This window comes from Vulpes vulpes, chromosome 5 (genome assembly GCF_048418805.1).
Source record: "Vulpes vulpes isolate BD-2025 chromosome 5, VulVul3, whole genome shotgun sequence".
In the NCBI taxonomy this organism is placed as follows: Eukaryota; Metazoa; Chordata; class Mammalia; order Carnivora; family Canidae; genus Vulpes; species Vulpes vulpes.
In genome coordinates, this window is record NC_132784.1 from 82,894,810 (window position 1) to 82,919,065 (window position 24,256).

The 24,256-nt window shown below is 47.0% G+C and overlaps 1 protein-coding gene across 4 annotated transcripts in view; it reads left to right on the forward strand.

The window, feature by feature from the left end:
* NAT10 (N-acetyltransferase 10) overlaps positions 1 to 24,256 on the forward strand; it is a 37,295-nt gene that overhangs the window by 3,027 nt on the left and 10,012 nt on the right. For all 4 annotated transcript variants that reach the window (XM_072759096.1, XM_072759097.1, XM_026012756.2 and 1 more), the window contains exons 4-21: positions 3,332 to 3,503; positions 4,838 to 4,960; positions 6,606 to 6,667; positions 8,121 to 8,235; positions 8,338 to 8,445; positions 11,544 to 11,677; positions 13,088 to 13,181; positions 13,305 to 13,403; positions 16,065 to 16,201; positions 19,003 to 19,127; positions 19,575 to 19,725; positions 20,024 to 20,120; positions 20,981 to 21,097; positions 21,929 to 22,030; positions 22,126 to 22,200; positions 22,754 to 22,870; positions 23,779 to 23,912; positions 24,110 to 24,158. In XM_072759096.1, coding sequence (XP_072615197.1) covers positions 3,332 to 3,503; positions 4,838 to 4,960; positions 6,606 to 6,667; positions 8,121 to 8,235; positions 8,338 to 8,445; positions 11,544 to 11,677; positions 13,088 to 13,181; positions 13,305 to 13,403; positions 16,065 to 16,201; positions 19,003 to 19,127; positions 19,575 to 19,725; positions 20,024 to 20,120; positions 20,981 to 21,097; positions 21,929 to 22,030; positions 22,126 to 22,200; positions 22,754 to 22,870; positions 23,779 to 23,912; positions 24,110 to 24,158 — 2,011 coding nt within the window. The remainder of the gene's footprint in view (positions 1 to 3,331; positions 3,504 to 4,837; positions 4,961 to 6,605; positions 6,668 to 8,120; positions 8,236 to 8,337; positions 8,446 to 11,543; positions 11,678 to 13,087; positions 13,182 to 13,304; positions 13,404 to 16,064; positions 16,202 to 19,002; positions 19,128 to 19,574; positions 19,726 to 20,023; positions 20,121 to 20,980; positions 21,098 to 21,928; positions 22,031 to 22,125; positions 22,201 to 22,753; positions 22,871 to 23,778; positions 23,913 to 24,109; positions 24,159 to 24,256) is intronic.

The following is a 24,256-nucleotide window of genomic DNA, read 5'->3' on the forward strand; positions in this document are numbered from 1 at the left end:
TGGTTTTTCAGGGGTCATCGGGGAAGTGCTACCTCTGAGGACACTTCCAAATAGAGAAAATGGTAGAGCTGATGTCCTTTCTTCATTCCTGCCAATAAGTTTCAAATCCATTCCATGCTCTATATAGAGTCCCCAGCTCAATTCCTTGCTTTCTGCCTGTGATTTTCTTTTTACTTTCCTAAGCTGATCATGCCTGGCTAATACAAGTGCCTTCAATTGCCTTTTTCCATCGTAGATTTCCTCTGCATTTTCAGTCTCTTTTTTGCCTTTTGTTTCTGAGGAGGATGTGCTTCCTCCCATGTCCACGGAGAACCCCTTCATCTACTCTGGATCTCTTCTCACTTCTTTCAGTACCTGAATCCTCTTTCATCTGCCAGCCACTTCCATACCGCTTTGAAACTTGCTCCTTTTTTTCCTGTGAATATACACAGCTCTCCAGTCTCAAAAAAAAAAAAAAAAAGAAAGAAAGAAAGATTAACTGCATACCGCGTTTTATATCTGTCAGGCTCGCATTTTCTCTCACTTTTATTGCCACACACCTTGAAACAGAAGCCTCGTGCACTTCTAGCCACACTGTCTTTGCTCACTGGCTTCTGCTTCCATCATTGTGACCAAATTGTACTCTTCAAAGTCATGGCAGCCTGATACTTCACGCAACAGCTTTTTTCCCTCTTTCTCCTTCTTTTCAGAGCTCTTTCTCCACCTGTTTAGTGTTGTGTCGGACAGTTGGCCCTTCTCTGATTTTTCTGAAGCTGCGGTAGTCAAGACTCCTAGTTGTAAATAGCAGACCTCCGATACAACCGGGCTTAGGCACAAAGGGAGTGTATTGAAGTCTAGGAGATACCTACGGGGCTGAGATTGCAGCTCTGCCTTGGAGCATGTAGACCCAGAGCGCTAATGCTCCCGGTTGTTGCTCGGTCTCAGCTCTGCTTGTCTGCTCTGTTCTTTGCTGCTACAGCTCAGCTTTCTGTGTTCTTTTGTTCCCATGGCAGAAATAGCAGTTGGGGTCCAACAGTGTTGGAAATCAGTATTTCTCCCCAAATTCCTGTGCAAAGATGCCCACCCCTGGGCCTGAGGAGATGGAATGAGTCCATCTAGTGGAAACCTGGTAGTTCTGCCCCATAATTTTGTGTCTGGAGGAGTTTGGGGTGCTGAGTCCTGTTCCTCGGCAGATAACCCAGTGTGAGGTCACTTCAGAAGTGCACTCCATTTTGGCCTCTATGATGCTTTCTCAGACTGCTTTCTCCAGCCGTTCTTTTTCTTGATCTTATCTCCTCTACCTTCAGCCCAGCTAGTGTGTGTGTTTCTGTCCTTGGGCCTCTCCTCTCTCCTTTATTCCCAAGTGTGTTTGTCTCTGATGTTGACTCTGAAATGGAATCTCTAGCCCTGGCTGCTCTGTACCGTGGACACTCCCTGCCTTTGCACCTGCTGCCTCCTCTGCTTGGGATGCCACTTCCACCTCTCTGGCATCATCTTCTGAAATGTTCCCCAGTTTTGAGGGCCTGTCTCCTTTCCTAGACTTTCCTCCTGAACCCTGTAGTCACACCTTGAGGCGCCTCCACCCTCATTGGTGCCTGTTGGTTACCCTCTGTTCTCCCTCCCTGGGAATATGCTCATTTGCAAAATGGTCTTGTTTTACTGGTAAGTTCATTTAGTTAGGAGGCTTCTCCTGCTTATCTTTATATCTTCATATTTTTAGATGATGTGGCATGTTTGTACTAGGTGCTCAGATAATAATTTGTTAAGCTGAATGCATTGTTTGACAGGCTTTAAGATTGTTTTAATTGTACTTAGTTCCAAAGGCTAAATTTGATTAGTTACCATTCTTTGGTCTTAACAGAGACTTGATTCTGCCTAAAAGAAACTAGGTTTTGAGTAAATCGTTTGCCTTTAAAAAAAAATCTATATAAAAGCTTTCTTGGAAGAAATATGAGAAATACAGACAAATCACAAAGGTGAAAATAAAAGCACTCATCATCTCAGTACGTGGGGCATTGTTAGCATTTAGCTGTCTGTCACTGTGTGTAGTTGTAAATCATAATAGGTATTTTGTTGTAAATACTCTTTCATAATTGGGCAGGTAAGTATTTTTAGTACAGACTAAGAATAAGGCGTGTTGCCTGTTAGCAGAATTGTTAAGTTTCTGGGGCTTTTGAGTGTCATGGCTGTACAGCTGGTAAATATCAGATGGGTGCAGAATTGGGCAGTTCACAGTGTTCTGGGCACATCTGCCTTAGCTTCTTAACCTATCTGACTTCACTTGTAAAAATCTCTTCTGTGCCTCTTGTAGCTCTCCCAGGCCTTTAAAAAATTTTTTTTTAAGATGTTATTTATTTACTCATGAGAGACACAGAGGCAGAGACACAGGCAGAGGGAGAAGCAGGCTCCATGCTGGAAGCCCGATGTGGGACTCGATCCCAGGACTCCAGGTTCACGCCCTGAGCCGAAAGCAGGCGCTAAACCGCTGAGCCACCCAGGGATCCCTCCCAGCCCTGTCTTGAGGTGACTGAGCACCAGGTTCAAGCTGATGCTTATAAGTCATGGGCTAAGGCACAAACCAGAAGTGACAGTGACAGTCACCCTGCCCAACTGCCTTTTTCACAGGTGAAGAAATACAGGCCCAGAGGGAGGGCCTTTGTTCCAGCTATTCAGTTAGAGAACTATGGTAACATTTTGATCAGTTATCATCCTCAATTCTGGAGCTTTTCTCTCTTCCTGTAGAGAAAATTAAATGACAGTTGGATAGTCAGGGTTTTTAAGACAGAAGTTTGGGATTCCTGAGAGCTCTCCAGATCCCATTCCAACCCTTATATCCTCTGTCAGTATTGTTATAGTCAGAGCTGCTCTTCAGGACTTGATCCCACAGTCTGGGGAAGGAAGTAGATGAGTTCATTAACGAAAGATGAGTAAACTACCAGTGGTCACCCTGCCTTTCCCAGGTCTTCTGGGGAGCTTCCATGTAGTGGAAGCATCGGTTTGAGACTAAGGTAATGAGGCCATCAAGGTTGGTTTCAGACTCTGGTTGAGCCAGATGTGAAGTTTAGGTCCTTCTGTTACTCTTCTTTGGAAGTTAAGTATTTGTGGAAGGTGCCAGGACAGCATGGCAGGGTTCCCACATGCACTTAGCCCTGGCTCCCTCTGAAGCCCATCCTCTTAACTTCTCTACTCTTTCCTTCACCTTTAAAGGGACGGGTTAGCCCTCCGGTTGCCAAGTTCCCTTGGAGCTCTGAAGGTCTGGGTGGCTGATCATTGAACCTGTCCCCTGCTCCCACCCTTTTAGCTTCTCTTGTTAACTGGCTCTCCTGGGGTGTGTGTGTGGGGGTGATTGCAGTCACCGGAAGAAAAGAATGCGACAGCTACAGAAAAAAATAAAGAATGGGACGTTGAACATAAAGCAGGATGACCCCTTCGAACTGTTCGTGGCGGCCACAAACATTCGCTACTGCTACTACAATGAAACCCACAAGATCCTGGGCAACACTTTCGGCATGTGCGTTCTCCAGGTGGGTGGCTTCCTCTGGCCTGTGCCTGGAGTCAGAGCGCAGAGGGCTCCCCGCAGGAACAGGTAGACCGTAAAGAGAAAGATTCACCTGCGCTGCCTCCCCTGAACATTATCAGTAGAACACCTGACCACTTTCCAGAGCAAACTTGGTGACTCACCCTATATAAAAATAAACTTTTCCACTTAGACCAACACTTACCTAGAGATACCAAAACTGACCCAGATGCTTCACAGCTGGTTCTAACCAGCTGAAGGTGAGGAACAAAGTGCTGTGAATTTCCAAGTGACCCCACATCCCCAGATTCTTACTGGAACTGGCTGAAGACTGCAGTGAGCAGTGAGCGGTGGGACCTTTTTAACCAACCATGTGTAGACCTGTGCACTTGTGCATTCTCTGCAGGTACTTGGTCAGCAGAACCACCACCACCACCACCGTCCAGCCCTCTTTGTAGTCCTTAAAATCCCCTCACTTTTTCCCCCACAGAGAACCCCCGGTGCATTTTTTTCACTGGTATTCTCTTGCCAGTTGAGTTAATAGACTAAGTTTCATGTGTTTTTTGTTTTGTTTTGACCTCTGGCAGTCTCTGTTTTATCCTTTGATTCTTTGACACTTGGCAATCCCTGCACGACCCTTCCCCGAAAAAGAATTAGGCTCAAATCCCCAATTTTGGTATGTGTTTATTCTATGATGTATAATTGCACTGCTATGATTTATACATTTTAAAATGTACCTTATAAAGTGTAAGAAACGAGGGGAAAAAAAAATCATAAATTGGAAGTTTTTTTTTTTTTTCTTCTTCTTTCTATGTCCCAGTGGGTTGTCCCATTCTACTGGCTTGCGTCCCACCTGGGAGACAAGAAAAGACCATTTTGCCTCTTCTCACCCAACCACTGATTCGTAGGGAGTGTTCTTAGGCTGCTGCTGTTAACCAGTTGCCTGGAAGAAGGTTCCTTTAGGCAGTGGCTCCCCCATGTGGTGCAGTTGAGTTTTGTCAGGTTCTATTTGTAAACACGTCAGAAAATGAATGTGAGGTATTTGTGAAATGCAAGTGTGAATCAATGAAGATGGAAGGATTTCTTCCCCAGTAGGATTTTGTCTGAGATTATTAGACACACTTGACATACAAAACCAGGTACCCCTATTCTCCAGGGCTGGGCTCACTTCTCTGCCCCTCAGGAGGGGGGTGTGTGTGTGTCCATCCTGGTTAGGTGGGGACTGTGGTCTTGGGTTCATGTTCTGAGGCCCTCCTTTTACTTTATCACCTGGCCCTTGGTGAAACTTCCCTGAGGGTGCTCTTTGCATGACCAGCTCTTTCAAAAGTCTCCTTCTTGCAGGATTTTGAAGCTTTGACTCCAAACTTGCTGGCCAGAACCGTGGAAACAGTGGAAGGTGGTGGGCTGGTGGTCATCCTCCTACGGACCATGAATTCACTCAAGCAGTTGTACACGATGACCATGGTAGGTATATGGTTTTTACCTGAACTCTGGCAATGTAGATCAAGCTGTGTTTTTGCTGTGGGCTCCTTTTAAGAATTCCTATTGAGGCAGCTCCAGTGAGCCATCAGCATGAGCTCACGGCTGGGAGCTCTTTGACTGCAAGTAAGGGGAAAGTCACTGTGGGGAAATGTCAGTGGCCATGACAGAGTGCCTGGGCATCTCTGAATTTCACATAGGCTTTTAGGTATATGTGCAAATTCAACACCAGTGAGATTAAGGGTGTGGTGCAGCTGTTAGGTGGTTACAGTTCTGGAATGGAATTCTGCAAAGAGCCATGTCACTGCCTCCGTCTGTGTATTGCAAGAAAGCAACCATGCACAGACTTCTGCACCAGTCCTCATCCTGTTGGATAATGAAGGAACATTTGCCAGTTGCATTCCCAGTCGGGCAAGAGCTTCGACTGTGGGAGTAGTTTCCATCCAAAGCTGAGGACGCGATGAGGAGTGGGACTGCTGCTCAGTGGCTGCGCAGCTGGTCTCTGACCCCATCAGTACTGCCATAGGGATATTCTTATGTTTTCAGTCATGCCCATGGTGCTACTGGGGAATAGCATTAGGTTTGGCCTCAGAGTTTCACGAGCTGTATTTACACAGCAACCTGGACTTTCCTCAGACCTTAGTAGCTGCTTCCCGCCACCACTGCCCTTCCCATCACTTGCCACTGTGGCTCCCTCAGGTGTCCTCAGATGTGCCCAGTACGTTCTCACCTGAGGCCTGTGCACTTGCTGTCGCTACTGGGATATCTGCTTGGCTCTCTTCCTCACTGCATTCGGGTCCCTGCTCAGATACTACCTCCCCAGTGGAGTCTTTCCTCACCACCTGTTGGGAATGTGTGACCTGCTTTATTTTTCTTCAGAGTATTGCCAACTGCCTGAAGTTATGTATATACTTGTTTGCTGTCTGACTTCCAGTGCTAGTTGCTGAACTTGATAAGATCAGGGATTTTGTTTTCCTCACTGATGCATTCCCAGATTCTGGAAGAGTGCTGGGCATTCAGTAAACACTCATTAAATGCTTGTGAGTGAACGAGTGACCTTGTGCCCATGTCAGTTCGTGTGTCCTCCTTCCCCCTCTCACGTGGCTGCCCGCTTCTCACCTCAGAGCACCCCTTCCCTTGGTACTGCGTGTAAGTAGCCGCCCCTCTGTCATTTGCTGTCACTGCACCCTGTTTTTCATTTGTAGCATTTGCCAGAATTTTACTCATTTGTTTCCCCCCAACCAGTAGACCGTAGGCTCCATGAGAACAGAGATCATGCTTCATTAAACACCAGCATATACCCAGCATGTCTGGCACACGGTTGGTATGTGCATTTTATTGAATGAATGAATACATTTTACAATGCTGGATAAAATGTGGAAGAATGTCGGAGTTGACTTTAGGGGAAGTTTGTTGAAATAAAAAACATGGCAGTTAGTGTTGGATGATCCCTGTTCCAGCAAAGAGCAGTTAGGCCGTTGAGCACAGCAGGGTACTTGGGGTGGATTCCCAGCAGTAGCTCTGGCGCCTCCTCGATCCCAGGACTGCTTGTTAGAACTACTTCACATTTGGACTCGGAGCCTCAGCATTGCTTTGGGATGTCTTTGTTCATGGATTTTGTTTCTTTTAGGACGTGCATTCAAGATACAGGACTGAGGCCCATCAGGATGTGGTGGGAAGGTTTAATGAGAGGTAGGTCTGAGGCACACTTCCAGGCCCTGGATTGTGAGGAGCCACGGTGGGCAGGATATTTTTGTCTTGGACTCAGCTGAAAGCTGTTTTTTTGTCAGAGGGAAGGGAGCACAGGGGGCCAGAATGGTGAGATTCCTGACAGCAGTGGTGGTTGTGAAGCCAGCTGGAAGCAGTGAAAGTGAGCGGGGAGCTGGGTCTTGACCCAAGTCATTCTCCTCCCTGGCTTTTAGCTTATTCATCTGTCCAAGGGGTAATTTGTCTGGGTCACTATTTCCCAAAATGTGTTTTACAGAACACTAGTATTGTAAGAGGGACTTTATATTAAAAGGGTTTCTGGCCAGTCATGTCTGGGAAACACTGGTAGGGTTTGTCCTGTGTGAAGATTCGCGTTAGGCTGTCATAGCTTCTGAAAAGTCTTGCAGCAGCAGGGACCTATTTAACTGATCTTTTCCTAGATTTATTTGACCACAGGGCCCTTTTTTAGGGAACACCAGTTAGCAGCCTGCGAAACTGGTGTTCCCTAAGATGCTGTGGCCTGGATCAGTGGTCCTCATCTAGCAGTCTTGCTCCTTGGGGACATTTGGCAATGTCTGGAGACATTTGATTATCATGACTTGGGGGAGAGGGTTGGAGGGGTAGGGAACGCTACTGGCATCTAGTGAGTAGAAGCCAGGGATGCTGTTGATCAGCCTAAAATGAACAAAGAGCCCCACAGCAGAGTCACCCGATCCGAAATGTTGCTAGTGCTGAGGTTTAGAAGTCCTGGCCTTGGAGCTTGGGGCTTTCCTGGTGTTCATCGTCCCTGTTGTTTCACTCAGCAGATGGAGTAGGTGATGAGGTGGCTGTGTGCTGCTGGATAGAGTGGAAGGAAGCCTGTGAACGTAGCCCGTGAGGCTTTCTTCTTGCACTGTTGGAGGAGTTTGAACTCTAGCCAAACAAATGTTTGCCTGCACGCAGGAGTGTCTGTTAATTTCTTAAGGGAACTTTTCTCTCCTCCTCTCCGTTTTCTGTATTTTTTCTTTACTGTGGCAGAAGGTAAATTTGTTCTTGTATAGATTTGTTTCCTTTGTGACTCGTGATCCTTTGTGGGGTGGGTTTGGAATTCCCCATTTAAGAATGGCCTGAGACAGCTTGGTCCTCAGATGGTGAACCTGAGATGGTGTGGGAAGGGCTGTGTGACTCAGAGACCAGTGGCGGTTGTGCACAGTAGGAGTGCTTATAACCCGTCTCAAGAGAGTTCTGGGTGTTCTTGTTTGCTGTATGAAGCACGTTCAGGTGCCTAGTAGAGGAGGCTCAGAATTCTCTTGCACTGCCGTCCAACTGGGTTTGGCTTTCTCTAGCTTTCTTAGAGACACGTGAGGGCCCAATGATTTTCCTGAAGAAAAGCCACCTTCACTGTGTAGACGTTGCCCTCCTCCTCCCGCCAAAACCTCATGACCGTTTTGTCCCGCAGATTTATTCTCTCTCTGGCCTCTTGTAAGAAGTGTCTTGTCATTGATGATCAGCTCAGCATCCTGCCCATCTCCTCACACGCTGCCAGCATTGAGGCCCTACCTCCCCAGACCCCGGTGAGTCAGCCCCATAGTCCAGGAATCATGGTGAGGCCATGTTTTTTGTGAGGACCCACCCTTCCATGACAGTGGCGAACCTTCTCCTCTCCTCTCTGGTAGGATGAGAGTCTTAGTCCTTCTGACCTGGAGCTGAAGGAATTGAAAGAGAGCTTGCAGGACACCCAGCCTGTGGGCGTGTTGGTGGATTGCTGCAAGACCCTAGACCAGGTGAGTGTGGTGTTCCGAACTTCTCCGCCCCAGGGTAGACAGTGCCCGGGGCAAACAGAACACGCAGAAAGCAATGGAAGCCCAGTTAGGACAAGTCAGGACATGGATCCTCCTGGGGAAGGGACCTGTTCTCTTGCTTGAACTTCTGTAGCAACAGCAGGGCTGTTCTCTATTGTCTGTGTTCACAGCAAATCCCAGGATTGCCTCCCCGCCCATCCCAGGGCATCAGTTCTGGGAATAGAGGGTCTGGGGTGTGGGGAGATAGGGGAGACGGATTGAATTTAAAGAGGAGTGATTTTTGCAATATCATATCTGTATTCCGTTTCAGTTAAGTTTTAATGACATAAAGGTTTTTGCTTGTGTTTTGTGTAGAAGTGAGAGGAGAGCCTGAGGCCCCTTGTATTTACCCTGGTTCCAGAGTGGGGCCTGATGGGGCCCTGTGGTAGTGTGGGCCAGATCTTTAGGTACAGATAGTGGGGCCTAGCTGGGAGCTTCCAGAATGCATCTCTGTGCTCACTGTGGTGACCAGGGCTGGTAAACTCAGCTTCTTTGGTGGTCCCTGGGCTGAGTGGGAGCTGACTGGGCAGTGCCCAGAGGCCTTCAAGCTGTCAGATGTGTTCAGGGTTCTGGTCTAGCCTGAGCCAAAGGAACAGTCCAGGCCTCTTGGCCCTGGGTTCTTCCCTCATGATGGAAAACAGCTGCAGTGATACCTCCCATTTGGGGCGGAGTCCCAGCAGGCTGATTTCCTTGTGCATTCTAGAAATCGGAGTTATCGGCCACATAGCTCTCTCTGCAGCCCAGGCTGCAGACTCTAGGCTGCTTTGAGCCACTTCCTGCCCTCCTTTGTCAGAGAGGAAATGAAAGAGGATGGAAAAAGGGCAAGAGAGGGAAGCTGTAAACAGTAGGAAATAAATAAGGAAATACATAGTAGAATCACTAAAAGTGAAAGATGTGCATGAAAAATGGAAGATCATATTTCTGCTTGGCGGTCCCACCCTGCAGAGACAGCTCCCATTAACATTTGTTCTTTTGAAACTTTTTCTGTGCATAGAAATGGAGATTTTAAAAACATGTGCAGGGGTTACACCATATAGTGTAAGTGGTCGCCTAGTAGGCATTTGAGTTGATCCCAGCTTTTTTGCTATCACAAACGATGCTGTTAGGACCTTCTAGGATAAGTTTCCAGAAGAATTATTGGATTAGAGTGTGTGTGTGCATTAAACTGGGTGTCACACTAGTTCATGGAGCCAGCCACAGTGTGTGCAGACGCCTTTTTCCCTACAAGTTGCCAGCACTGGCCATGGTTAAACTTCTGAGCCTACCAATTTGTGTGTTGATTTGTGTTGCTTTAATTATGAGAGAAGCAGGTATTCTTTTACTATAATTACTGTCATGTGAGTTTTTTTGCGGGGAGCCCGATGCGGGGGCTCAGTCCCACAACCCATGAGACTGTGACCTGAGCTAAAACCAAGAGTCAGACACTCAACTGACTAAGCCACCCAGGCACCCCAAGAATGCATTTTTAGTCCATATGTCTTCCCCTTTTATTATGTTAGTGGATTTTTCCCGGTTGTGTTTTGTTGATTTAAAACTTCTCTATAGTAAGCAACAAAAAAGCAAAATACAGTGTTCAGGCAAAAGCCAAGTCAGGATGAGCAGGACCTGGAGCTCCTGTGTGTGTGTCTGTCTGGAGAGACTGGCTTCATAGAGCTTGTCCCCTTCCTGCCCTTCCATTTGCCTGGACTTACATCCCTTCAGTGTCTTCTTACTGTTGCTGCCTGGGTGTGCAGGGCAACTTCTTCAGGACCACACAGGCCAGGCTGGAGCATCTGGCCTTCTTCCCGGCCTCGGCCTGTTCCCAGGGCAGACCGCAGTCGGGGAGTAGGGTTTGGCCCCTGATTAGTGTTGTGGTTCCTCCTCTCATTCAGTGCTTCTTGCTCTCGTCCTCCTAGGTGCTAGGCACTACCCTAGGCACTGGGCTTAGTGGTAAAAAGGAGGGGCACACCCGCTTCATGGAGTTTACGTATGTTCTGGTGGGAGGAGACTGGCAGTCAAGGAAACAGGCCAGTGTAGTAGAAGGTGCTGTGTACAATGGAAGAACACAAACAGCACCAAAGAGGGATCGGGAGTGCAAGAGGTGGGCGGAGGCTGCAGTTCTGGGAGGCCTCCTTTAGAAGATGATCCTAGAGCAAAGTCTTGAAGGAGTTGGGAAAATGAGCTGTGGGGCTGTCAGGAGGGAGAGTGCTTCTGGCAGAGGGGCCACTGGGTGCATAGGCCCGAAGTGGGAGTCTCTACCTGGCATGCTGGAGGACCAGCAGGCAGGCTACCTGGGCAGAAGCAGAGTGAGCAGAGGAGTAGGAGAAGACAGGCACAGCCATGTGGCCCTAGAGGGCTTGACACTTACTCTCTGAGAGGTGGGCACCCACTGAGAGTTTCTCATGGACAGTTTCTCAGCACAGCTGCCAGACAGATCCCCAGGCTGAATTTTAAAAGGATCCCTCTGGCTGCTATATTGTGTCTAGACCATAGAGGAACAAAGGTGGAAGCAGAAAGGCTAGGAGCCTGTTGTAGTAATGGGGGAAGACAGGATAGTGCTTTGACCAGTGTGGTAGTGGAGGACACTGATGAGGAGTGGTGGGGTTTGTATATATTCTGAAGGTAGCACTTGCAAGCTTGGCTGGTGAATCATGTGTGAGGATAAAATGGAGAAGCTTTTGCCCTAAGCAATTGGACAGGTAACTGAGATGGGGAAGGCTGTAGCTGGAGGAGGTGGGACGGGGGACAGTCTGAGCAGTGTGGCAGATGTACAGGTAGAGACATGTAGGGGCAATTGCGTGGATACAGGAGTTTGATGGGGTCGGGGGAAGAGGTCCAGACCAGAGATATGAATTGGGTGTTGCCAGCACCTGAAAGGCATTTAGAGCCTTGAGACTGCGAGGAGTTGACCAGGCCTTAAGAGGCCCGAGTGCGGAGCCTTGCTTCCTGGCCTGCAAGAACTGGCCCCTTTGATGTAGCCTCAACGTCTCCACAGTAGTGATGGCAGATGGCTGGAACTCGGTCTTTCTCAAAGTTCACCTAATGGGATTCTCTGTTAACAGGCCAAAGCTGTCTTGAAGTTCATCGAGGGGATCTCTGAAAAGACCCTGAGGAGTACTGTTGCGCTCACGGCTGCCCGAGGAAGGGGCAAGTCTGCAGCTCTGGGGTTGGCTATTGCTGGGGCAGTAGCTTTCGGGTAAGGAGGTCTTTCTCCCTCTGGGAAGTCTGAGCTCTGAGTAATAAATGTGCAGGGTGGAGGTCAGGGGACCAGGAGACTGTTCCTGGGTCTCTGCAGGCTCCTGTGTGATTTCTCTGGGTTGTGGGTTCCCGTTTAGAAACAGCGACACTGTTTCCCCCCACCCTGCCCCGAAACTGTATGTGCAGGCACACATGGATACATTCGCCAGGACCTTTGTGATCACTGTTTAAAGTTGAACACATACAAAAAGTTGGGCAGATGTACAAAAGCAAAGAAACAGGAGTAAGAAATTTTAAAACTCTTCAGGAGATGGGAATGTATATGACCATCTTTGCTGACTGTGAAAAGTACACATTTGATTTGTTTGATTTTAATGATTTTAATGATTTTGTTTGCTTTCGAGGAGCTTCATTTGAGAGTGTGATATTCTTTTTTTTTTTTTTTTTTTTTTTTAAGATTTTGTTTATTTATTCATGAGAGACATAGAGAGAGGCAGAGACATAGGCTGAGGGAGAAGCAGGCTCCCAGTGGGGGAGCCTGATACAGGACTTGATCCCAGGACCGTGGGATCATGACCTGAGCGGAAAGAAGACGCTCAGCCACTGAGCCACCCAGGTGTTCCCTTTTCTGTTCTTTTGCTCTGGGTGGAAGATTTATGCAGTTGCCAGGAGAGTGTGTACTTTCAACTTCACATACAGAAATAGACCTAGAATTTACCATGTCCTCATGTGCATTGTCTTCCTTGGTGCTCCTAATGAGTTCGTAAGCATTTCACAGTTGGATAACCCGAGGCTTGGGGAGTTTTAGGAGTCACCGAAGATACCCCAGCAAGTCAGTGGTGATAGTGCTGGGGCTGAGCACAGCCCCTGACTGGTAGTCTCTAGTTCTTGCTGCCTGGCGGTAGCAGTCAGCACCTTAGCCTTTAGCATCCTTTACACCCACCCAGGGTCCCCTGCATGTCCGCTATGGCCTTGACCTGAGCATCTGGCTTCATGGTTTGATACCCCCTTAGCACAGCTAGTGATGACTGTGAGGCCACCCTCTTGTCCCAGGACATAGGCTTGAGAGGTAGCACGCTGGCTCTGCAAACTGAGGGAGTTGTGTCCAGGCACCTCTTGGCAGTGTGCTTTCACAGATGTCAGGAGCTAATTGCCAGGACATGCTACCGTCATGTTGTTCATGTGTTTCCATTCATTTGGGAGGAAAAATACACTCAGATCTAGAGTTGCTTTACTTTTCCTCCCTAAAAAGCGTTCTTTCTTTCTGCCATTATCTCTGATAATCACCTGTGTGACCGGACAAACTGAAATTATGTTATGTTCCTCTTATGTTCCCTAAATGGCCCTTTTGGATTTCTGATCACTTAAAAAAAAAAAATAAAATTCATCCTTTTCTTTTGTTTAATAGGTACTCCAATATCTTTGTTACCTCCCCAAGCCCTGATAACCTCCACACTCTGTTTGAGTTTGTATTTAAAGGATTTGACGCTCTGCAATATCAGGTAGGAAATTAGGATAAGTACTTACTTGGATTCAGTGCTGGGTTTAAATCTAGGTCAAGTCTTTGGAATGCCTGTTTACTTTTAGTTTCTAAAATTTATCATTGATTTGACTCTCTCCATCAGGAGCATCTGGATTATGAGATCATTCAGTCTCTCAATCCTGAATTTAACAAAGCAGTGATCAGAGTGAATGTGTTCCGAGAACATAGGCAGACCATTCAGGTGAGGCCAGTTCTGAAACCCCTGGGTGGAGCCAGTGTCCTGCTGTGTTTAATACTGTCATTTTATGTCCTGTGTAATGGTGTATACAGTGTTGCTGTTTTATGACAAACTTGATGCAGATTTTCAATCTCTTCTCAAGGAAAACTTGCAAACAAACTAACAAATGAATGTAGCCAGGTTGGAAAGTTACAGTTTTATCCTTTGAAAATTGAGTAAGTCTTGGGATTGTGAGCATGCTGATCAGCTAAAAGAACTGCAGTCGCCGTTCTGACATTAATTCTGCTTTTGCTTAAAGTAGATTTTGAAATGGTGCATCTGTAACTAGAACAATAGCTTCTCCATTTAAAAGGAAAAAAGAACTTTGCAAGATGTACTCTGAATCTTTGTGGTTTAGCCAGTGGCCTATTTTCCTTTTTAAACAGTGTTTCCCTGAAAGCCCTATAAATCTCCAGGGCTCTGGAAGCCTGAACGGTCTGCGCTTGTCTAAAGGCTGTAATTTTGTTCAGTTGTAGAGAAGTATCAGTGTGACAGGCTTGCAGAAGGGATGGAGGCCCCTGGGCTTCTAGTGCAGGAGGCTCATCGATTATTTTTGGACTTGGGGTGGGAAGCAGGCCAGGGAAACTTGGCAGTTTATGACCTGTATGCCCGTGAAGGCATGTGTATATGCCTGTCAAGGAGGTATACATTTCATCAGAGGTCCAGATTGTAAATAATGGTTTTTATACCTTTTACCTAAGGATCTTAATTTTTCCTTACTAGGTCTCTTTCTAAAATCTCTTCATTCTATACATTTCTTCCCACTTTTGCCAGATTCCCTCAGCCTCACCTTTTGAAAGGAGGGAAGTCTGATGGTGGGGTGGGGTGGGGTGGCATGGAAGGCTGGTGACCAGTAGTGAGAATACAGAGACCTGTTGAAGTTCTACAAAGATATACACAAACCAAAGAAAGACAACGTTACCCTGAAATGCCCAGGTTCAGCCCTTGCTGCTCTTTGGATTTGTAATCAGAGACCCCCTTAAATGGCCAGAATCTCTTTGTCTCCAGGCTGGACTTTAAATACAGAAGAGGTGACCTGACTTTTTATGAGGCTCCACACAGGTCCCTTTGAGGCCTCCTTCTCCTTGCTGGAAATTGAGAAAAAGACGCATATTAGGTTAAAGTCGGCTACGCCTCTCCGGGGGGCTGCTTTCTGCTGCTTTTATGAGGTGCTTGTTGAGTTTTTCCCCTTAAGAGTCCAAGACATGGGGCCCTACGGAGAGTGTCTATTTGCTGTTAGAGTTGAGTGGAGTTGCTGTTTCCCTGATCCATCCTTCAACTTCCCGCAAAGCAGTTAGATCTTATTTGTAATTAAATACTTCAGAAAAAGGTGAAGGTAACACTCAGAATCCAGGCACGTAAGCCTAAGAAATGTTGAAACTTTGTTGTTTGCTCTGTTCCATATTTTAAAAGTCATTTTTAGTTTTGTATTAAAGATCTAGAGTGTCAGAGACATAGGTGAAGCCCCTCTTGTACCCCTCCCCATCCCATTCTGTCTGTCTGCCACTCCCCATAGGTAACTCTGCTCTGGGTTGGGGTGTTTCCTTTCAGTTTGTGTGTTTGTATTTTACTATGTAATTAGGCATCCATGAATGTTAACATGTGCTTGTCCTTTCTCGGCCTGCCTTGATACTCAGCATTTGTTTATAAGATTTGTCCAGATTAAAGCTTGTAGCTTTGATTGATTTGAAGCATTATATGTTTATACTACTGTTTATGTTTCTAGGAGTGGAGCGGTTGTATTTAGGGTATGCATAGATTGCCCCCTTTATTAGATTTTGCTAAGTTCTCCTTTTAGGGGGATCCCTGGGTGGCTCAGCGGTTTCGCGCCTGCCTTTGGCCCAGGGTGCGATCCTGGAGTCCCGGGATGGAGTCCCGCGTCGGGCTCCCGGCATGGAGCCTGCTTCTCCCTCTGCCTGTGTCTCTGCCTCTCTTTCTCTCTCTATGTCTACCATAAATAAATAAAAATAAATTTAAAAATAATAATAAATAAATTCTTCTTTTTAAAAGTATACCAGTTTACCTTTCCACCAGCATTTTTGTTTTTAAATTCTTGTTTTCCTCAAGTTCTTACCAACATGGATTGTTTTATGACTATTTAATTTTTACCTGTCTGCATGCGAAATGGGATCTCCGTGTTGTCTTTGGCATTGCACTCATTTCTAGTGAGGTTGTATGTCTTTATGTTAGTTGGCTGGTCAGGTCAACTGTAAAATACCTCTTTGTGACCTTGCACCAACTTTAAAAATAGCAGGAAGCCCTGAAGAAACAGTGCTATCAGTATTAGGCCAGGCACCAGCCAGGGCATTTTTCCAGATTTCCCTGATCTTTCTCTCAAGCAGCTATCAGGTAGGTATTTCCTTCACGTTACAGGCAGAGTCTGAGGCTGTGAGGTTAAGTGACCTGTCCAGGGGCACGTAATTGGTGGTTGAACTTCTGAACCCAGGTGTCTGGCTCCAGGCCCATTCTGTTTTCTCCTGTCAAGGAAAAGTAGAAAGGAGGAGTGAAGGGAAGAAGAACTGGGTAGGCGGAGGTAGGACAGAGAGTGGCCTTTATGAGGCCTCAGGGATCACAGCCATGGCCCTGGGGTGGCTGGGTCATAATAGAAGCTTTTCTTCCCCACAGTATATACATCCTGCAGATGCTGTGAAGCTGGGTCAGGCTGAGCTTGTGGTGATAGATGAAGCTGCCGCCATCCCCCTGCCCCTGGTGAAAAGCCTCCTGGGTCCCTACCTTGTATTCATGGCATCCACCATTAATGGGTAAGCACCTTGAGTGGGAATCCTTGCTCCCGTTGTAGGCTCTTGCCCGTTAGGTGGCATGAGTGAACATGCCTGGGTTGGGGCAGGTGGGCCCAATTCCCGAAGTCAGAGTCGTAGGAGCTGCGTCAGTCTCTCCTGGGGCTTTTGCCCACTGGAGCCAGTCTCTTTAATGAGTGGTGCCCGCCTCTGGTCTGACCGTAAATAGGCCACATGAGACTGAAGAATTTCATAACCCAGGTGGTAAGGGTCTCATTCTGTCTCTGGGCCTGATTAGGTGCCAGAGAGCACACAGCAATACTAATGTCATCTATCTTAGAGTGATGTGAAAGTAGTGTTACAGCAACTATTAAATTAGTATAAGACAGAAGTCTTTTTTTTTTTTTTTAAAGATTCATTTATTTGAGAACAAGGTGGGGGGGTGGGGCAAAGGGAGGGAGAATCCTAAGCAGACATCCCCGCCACTGAGCATGGAGCCCAACATGGGGCTCAATCCCACCACCCTGAGATCATGAGCTGAGCCAGAACCAAGAGTCAGATGCTTAACCAGCTGAGCCACCCAGGCATCCCCAAGACAGCAGTCTTATAATGGCTCAAGGGCTTTGTTTAGATACTCAAAATATTTAGTTTATGCTTGCTGTAGAACCATTAGGAAAAATAGGTAAGCAAAAAGAAAAAGAGAAGTTACTGATAGTATCACTGCCCAAAGAGATAACTTCTGTTAGAATTTTGTTACACATTTTCTACGCATTTATTTTATTTTGAACAAAAATGTAAACATAATTTACATATTTTTTAAATTTGCTTTTTAATGTAAGAATATAGTGTGTACTCTTTCTAGGTCAATAAATGTATCTTCGATATTGAAAAGATTTCTGTGTGGAAATCACATCTGGAAGAGCTAATTCTGTGTTACAGATTTATTAGGGTGTCTGCTTACACTGAAAATATTTAGATAAAAAGGCTTTACTTTTTTTGCTAACAGTTTTATTGAGATATAATTCATATACAATTTACCTACTTTGACAGTGTGGTTCAGTGGTTTTTAGTATCTGCCCAGAGTTGTGCAGCCAGTCCCACAATCCATTTTCACCACCCATAAGAGAAAAGCCATACTCTTTACTTATCACCCTCTAGTCTCTCCCTAACCCCCACCATAGGGAACTGCTAGTCTGCTTCCTGTCTCTATAGATTAGCCTATTATAGACAATCCATATAAATGGAGTCATACAATAAGAGGTCTTTGGTGACTGGCTTCTTTCACTTATCATGTTTTCATGGTTCACCCATTTATCTTGTATAAGAATTTCCTTCCTTTTAATGGCCAAATAATTTTTCGTTATATGTTTATACACATTTTGTTTCCATTCGTTGATGAAAATTTGAGTTGTTTCTATCTTTTGGCTGTCAGGAGCTGCTGTGAACATTTGTGCATAGGTTTTCTATGTGGGCATGTTTTCAGTGCTCTTGGGTATACACACACACACACACACACACGTGTGTGTGTGTGTGTGTGTATATACAGACCTAGGAGTGGAGTTACGGGGTCAGATAGTAACTTTATGTTTAACTGCTTGAGGAACCAACTAGACTGTTTTCTCAAGTAATTGCACCACTTTAAATTCCCACCAGCAACATATGAGGTTTCCAAGTTTTCCATGTCCTTGCCAGCATGTGTGTTTATATGTCTTTTTGATTATAGCCATCCTAGTGAATGTGAAGTGGTGTCTCATTAGGGTCTTCATTTGCATTTCCCTAATGGCTGATGATGTGGGGCATCTTACCATGTGCTTATCTGCCATTTGTAGATTTTTAGAGAAATAGCTATTCATATCCTCTGCTCATTTTTCTGTTTGATTTGTCGTTATTGTTGAGTTATAAGGGTTCCTTATATATTCTAGATGGAAGTGCCTTACCTGATTTATGGAAATTTTCTTCTTTTATTTTTTTCCCCCCACTTTCTTGAAAATGTCTTTTGAAGCACAAAAGAGTGTTTTCTTCCTTTTTAAATAAGTAAATGGAATTCCTTTGAGAAAGCTTTGTTACATGTGGCAGGGAAGAGAATAAAATAAAATACCTCCAACTTCCCATTTTCTGACCATTTTCTAAAAATAGTATTTGAGTAAAAGGGAGTGTTTATAGAGTCTTTAAATTTTATCAGTGAGTATCATGGGGTGATGTAATCCTGAATAAAAAACAAGCCCCACTGAGCACTGCCCCCACATGGTCACCTAGGCTTTGATCGAAGGAGGAAATACAAATGAGAGGACAGAGAGAAGAGGGTTTCTTTTTTTCCCCAAATTTTTGCTGGTTGTTTTATGTCACCTTCTCCATCAAAGTAGTGATGAAAGGAATTGCTGAGGTGGTGGGTTTATTTCTTGATTTTCCAAACCGGAAGTACTCTCTGCCTGTCTTCAGGTGCGTTCGTTCCTTCAGTGGTGCTCGCTCACTCACTGACCATTCAACAGTGTCCCACATCATGCTGAAGGCTTTCCTCACATCATCTTGGCAGTCTTTACTTTTGTAATTCACAGCACTGTCCTTCCTGTGAGGTGTGTAGAATAATCCTTTTGAGGATGAGGCTTAAGACTTCCTTGCCCAGAGGTGCTAAGTAGTCACCCCAGACTTGAACCCAGGCCCTGCTGGCCCCCAGCTGAGCCCCCACACTACCTCGTCCTCTGTGGCCATGCGCATGCTCTGGACGGGATTCTAGAGGGCAGCAGGATGAGGAAGCTAGTTCTCCATCTTCTCCAAGAGAGTGCATTCGGGATGCCTTGCCTAACGGCCTTTGCTTTTGCTCCTAGCTACGAGGGCACTGGCCGGTCCCTGTCCCTCAAGCTGATTCAGCAGCTGCGTCAACAGAGTGCCCAGAGTCAGATCAGCACCACTGCTGAGAACAAGGCCACAACGACAGCCAGACTGGCATCAGGTACCCCCAGAACTCTGAATGGGCCCGTCCACAGCAGGTCCCTACAGATTCTCTTGTGGGATCGTCTCCTCATGTCACCATGGGCGATACCAGACTGTCCTTCCATCAGGCATGGAGGTTAGGTCTCCACAAGGTAGAGTTGCTTTCCTCGGCAAACAGCAGGCCAGTGACCGGATGGAACCCTGACCTGGCCTTCTGGGTCAGGCCCTTGTTTGTCACTGCCTCGGAGCATGGTTGCAGTGACTTGGTGTTATCCCCATGGGAATTGGTGTCATGGCAAATTGAACACCCCTAGGATAGTTTAAAAACCACTCAGTTTAAATTCTCAAGCCATATTTACACGGGCGTGTGACAAAGAGAAAGTAGAACATTTGCCTTGCTCTTTTAGACAAAGCACATTTAATAATTGTTTTTCCTCGTGTGTGTGTGTGTGTGGTTGGGGAGCAGTGCGAACCCTGCATGAGGTCTCCCTGCAGGAGTCCATCCGATATGCCCCTGGGGATGCAGTGGAGAAGTGGCTGAACGACCTGCTGTGCCTGGATTGTCTCAATATCACCCGGATAGTCTCGGGCTGCCCCCTGCCCGAGGCCTGTGAGCTGTATCCTCTGGCGTCTGGGCCCTGTTATGGGAGGGTGGGGGGGAGTGGGGGGCGAGGCAAGCATTGAACAGAAGGTCTCAGCCTGTTGTTCCATAGGCTGCTACTCCAGGGAGATGGGGAAGTTGAACATTCTCCGTTTCCTTGCTCTTCCTTCCCTACAATATAGGGTTTCTATGGAGGTCACAGGGCTCTTCCTTCCAGGCTGGAGGCAATCTGTGTATCCAGGTCTCTTTTGGAAGCAGTATGCCCTATTTTGGGCACTCTTTGATAAGTTTTAGTTGCTTAACTCCAGACTCAGCTACTACGTTAACAGAGATACCCTCTTTTGCTACCACAAGGCCTCTGAAGTTTTCCTCCAAAGGCTAATGGCCCTCTATGTGGCTTCTCACTACAAGGTAACTGCAGCTAGCTCTCGGGTGAACTTCAGCTCTGACAGTCTCCTGTTTGGCTTTCCATATCTGTTATTACCTGGTGGCTCAGGTGACCATTGTACTGGGACTTAGGTGTCCTGATGTTGTCAAGGTCCACTGATCTTACTGGAGAGATTGCATTTCCTGTTGTTGTTTAGGCCTGTCCTGGGCTTCTAGCTTTGCTTCCAGAGTGGAGGCAAAGTGAAATTCCTGCACGTAGCTCCGTGCTTGGTAGCTGGGGAGGGTAGAAAGCTTTGCCTGTTTTAAACCAGGTTCTTGTGTTTCTCACTTGTCTGCTAACCAGTTAGGTTCAAATGACGTGGCAGTTGTTGTCTGTGGGTGCTGACCCAGCCTTGTACCTCTGGGCTATTTTTAAGGAGTGCCAAATGAGAATTTAGAGTATTCGAAAGTCTTCAACACTGAAGGGCATGTTGGGAAGAACCCTACTTGAGGATCTAGGTAACATTTTTATGAACATCCTTCAACGGAAACCTGAAGAGTTGGTGTTAGAAGTGGTGATAGGTTTTCTTGAAATAGCCTCTTGGCAGGAAAAAGTTCACCCCCCAGCTGTGAAATCCACAGTGCTGACGAAGTAGTCCCCTGCCCTCCTCCACAGCATCAGCACTCACGTAGAGATGACAGCAAACACATGGGGCAAAGTCCCACCTAGGCCATTTCAGACAGTCTCGGGCTGGCTGGCCCACATACTAGAAAAGCACTTAGCTGGATTTCAGCCTACCGCTTGGCATTGGGGAGGGCGGTGCTCTGGTCAGCCGAGGACTCTGGCCTCTTGGGTAAAGGACAAGAGGAGTAGTTCTCACCAACTCATGTTTGTGCCCCCACAGAACTCCCCCAATGATCTCCAGATGCTTTCTGATGCACCTGCTCACCATCTCTTCTGCCTCTTGCCCCCGGTGCCCCCCACCCAGAACGCCCTTCCTGAAGTGCTTGCTGTCATCCAGGTACGATGGCAGTGATTTGGGGAACACTTAGGAATCAAAGATTAATGGCTCAGTAAGTGGCACGGGAGGGAAGGTGTTGATTCTTGGCATGGAGCCAAGTAGCTGAGCGATTCAAGGCAAGCGATGAGGGTACACAGAAGGAAACCACCACTGACGGAAACCCAGAGCCCCACTATGGCGGAGAGGTGAAAGTCAGAACAGGCCACTTGAATTTTGACTTAGGGCTCCTCCTGAAACAGAACTGTTTTTGTCTGTTTTCCCCCTCTATTACCAAAGCAATACATGTACTTCTAAAATGAGAAGATACGGATTGGAAAAAATAATATTTTAAATGCCTGGCATGTACTTACCATTTCTATATTATTTTCCCTTTTCATAAACATGGGATCGTAGTGTTTGGGGCTTGCTTTTTTTTTTTGTGCAATGTGTCGAATATTTGTAATCTGCATAGTTTTCAAAGGCTGCATTGCATTTCATTTATGCACGTACCATCCTGTGTTTAACCATCCTCCTATTAGACGTTAGCGTCCTTGAGAATTTGCACTGTTTTGTACAGAGCCGCAGGAGTGCACATATGCACACTATGTAGATTTTGCTCTCTGGGGCAGGAGGATGTCTATCCTGCCTCGTTCCTGAGGGTATCAGGATGCCCACCGGGCGCGGTAATGAAACTTCACTGGAAGTGGAGGAGTCTGATAACAGGGTTAAGCCTGAACTGGAGTGGAAACAGCTGGCCTCGTCGGGGAAGCAGCAGCAGAACATTGAGGATGTTCTGTGAGTGGGCTCTACACCTACTTCTGGCCTGTCTGCCCTGTCCTACTGTCCCCGTAGGTGTGCCTCGAGGGGGAGATTTCCCGCCAGTCCATCTTGAACAGCCTATCTCGAGGCAAGAAGGCTTCGGGGGACCTGATTCCCTGGACAGTGTCAGAACAGGTGCTGTGCTGTCCCTCATACCCGCACGTGAGTGAAGCTGGCAGTGTCGGAGGATGTATTTGATGCTCACTTACTGGCTTGTGTCTCCCACACAGTTCCAAGACGCAGACTTCGGCGGCCTGTCAGGTGGAAGGGTTGTTCGCATTGCTGTTCACCCAGATTATCAAGGGGTAACGTGTCCTCGTGCCTCTCAAATCTGCTGTGCTTTATTAGCTCAGCTGTGTTGCTGGCAGCTCGTTAGGGCAGGTGTATTTGGTTGTTTGGATGGAAGGTTGGTCAAGGAGTAAGCAGTTCTAGGGACTCCTTGGCCATGGACAGTCTCCCAAGGATTAGGGGTTGGCGGGTGGATGGACTGGTTGTACATACTTGCTCTTGTGAAGACAGGACACTTGTGAACCTGACCTACTTACACAGTTACCTCCTGTCTCTTAGAAATCCCCACTGAGGAGTCAGCTGTGGAGATGTCTGTTTTGGGCTTGCTGATCTGTGGACCAGAAAGCCCATCCAGCCATCTTCATCCTCTTGCTCAGGCTAGGTGGTGTGAAAGTGAAGGTCATAGCGTGCTGGTTCTTTGGGTCTCTGCTTTGACCTCAGTGAGAGATTTCATTAATTCTCTGTCAAGTGTAGTTTGACTCGGAGTGAAGGCTTCCTGGAAGCAGTAGGGGGTGTAGAGGGGTTTAGAGAGATTGAGAACATTTGTCTTCCTTTTGTGCTTGCTCACAGATGGGCTACGGCAGCCGAGCTCTGCAGCTGCTGCAGATGTACTTTGAAGGCAGATTCCCTTGTCTTGAGGAAAAGGTCCTTGATACGTCACAAGAAATTCACACCATCAGCAGCGAGGTAATTGCCATTGGCTGAACTCCTTGTTCCCAGGACAATGGTTCTCTGAGTTTTCAGTATCCAGAAGTGTTCAGTGGTCTTTGCCCTCTGAGCACTAGCAGATTTCCTCCTGTTTTGGAGAAGCTGCGGCTTCTCCAGCTGGCCTCTGAGTTGAGAACCTCCAACCAGCATCATCAGCATCACCTGGAAACTTATTAAAAATGCCAGTTCTTGAGCCTTGCCCCAGGCCTCTGAAATCAGAGGGTTGGGTGGGGCCCCGTGATCTGTGTCCCAGTGAGCTCCCGGGTAATGCTGGTGTGTGCTCCAGCTTCACACCGCCGCTCGGCAGACTCCTCGTGTCACCGAGCAAGTTGTGTCTTTCTTGCTAAGATGCTTAACACCAGGGACGGCGACAGGTTTGCATGCACGGTCACTTGGTTTTCACTGTGTGCCTATTCAGGCAGGCAAGGGGCTTGTATTTAAGGTCTGGCCTAGAGCTTTGTCACTTCCCAAGTCACAGAGCCACCTGGTAACAGACCTGGATCTTCAGAACCCTATTTCTGTCTCTTTTTACATTTTTAGGTATTTAGAACATAAATTTTATTTAAATTCAATATGCCTATGTATAATATAACACCCAGTGCTCATCCCATCAAGTGATTTTTAGGCATTTTGAAACCGTGTGACCATTTTCCTGAATTCTGGGTTTGGAGCAGTTTGCTTTCATGCATGTCCAGGTGTTTGCTATACTTGGGCATGACCACTCGAGCTAATTAATGGTGCCTGTATTTTAAAAACCAGGGAACAAAGAAACCTGTCCCAGTTTTTGCTGTGTTTAGGTCAGAGCCTGGTACGGTGCGGGTGCTTGGGAATGTCACTAAGCTGCTGCTTTGCTGGGTGGACTGGGTTCTCTCCCTGGTATCCTCTAGGCCGTCAGCTTATTGGAAGAGGTCATCACTCCTCGGAAGGACCTGCCTCCCTTACTCCTTAAGCTGAACGAGAGGCCAGCCGAGCGCTTGGATTACCTGGGTGTGTCCTATGGCTTGACCCCCAGGCTTCTCAAGTAAGCATTTGCCTGCCTCCCTTCCTGGTGTCACCCCATGGCCTTGGTGTCCCGTAAACGAGATCCTGTGGGTCGTGTGGTCTGCCTTGCCATCCCGTGTGCTTATCAGCCATCCGTTGACTGCCCTGCCTGTCTTCATGGGTCAGTCAGTGCATTTGGGGGGCACATGGTGACCTGCTTTCTTCGTATCTTTGCAGGTTCTGGAAACGGGCTGGGTTTGTTCCGGTTTATCTGAGACAGACGCCGGTGAGTGAGGCAGAGGAGGGGTGTGGGTTTGCAGTTACAGTTGGTGACAGGCCTGTCCTTATATGAGCCCTGGTGACTCTTGCTGTGCTCTGAGTACG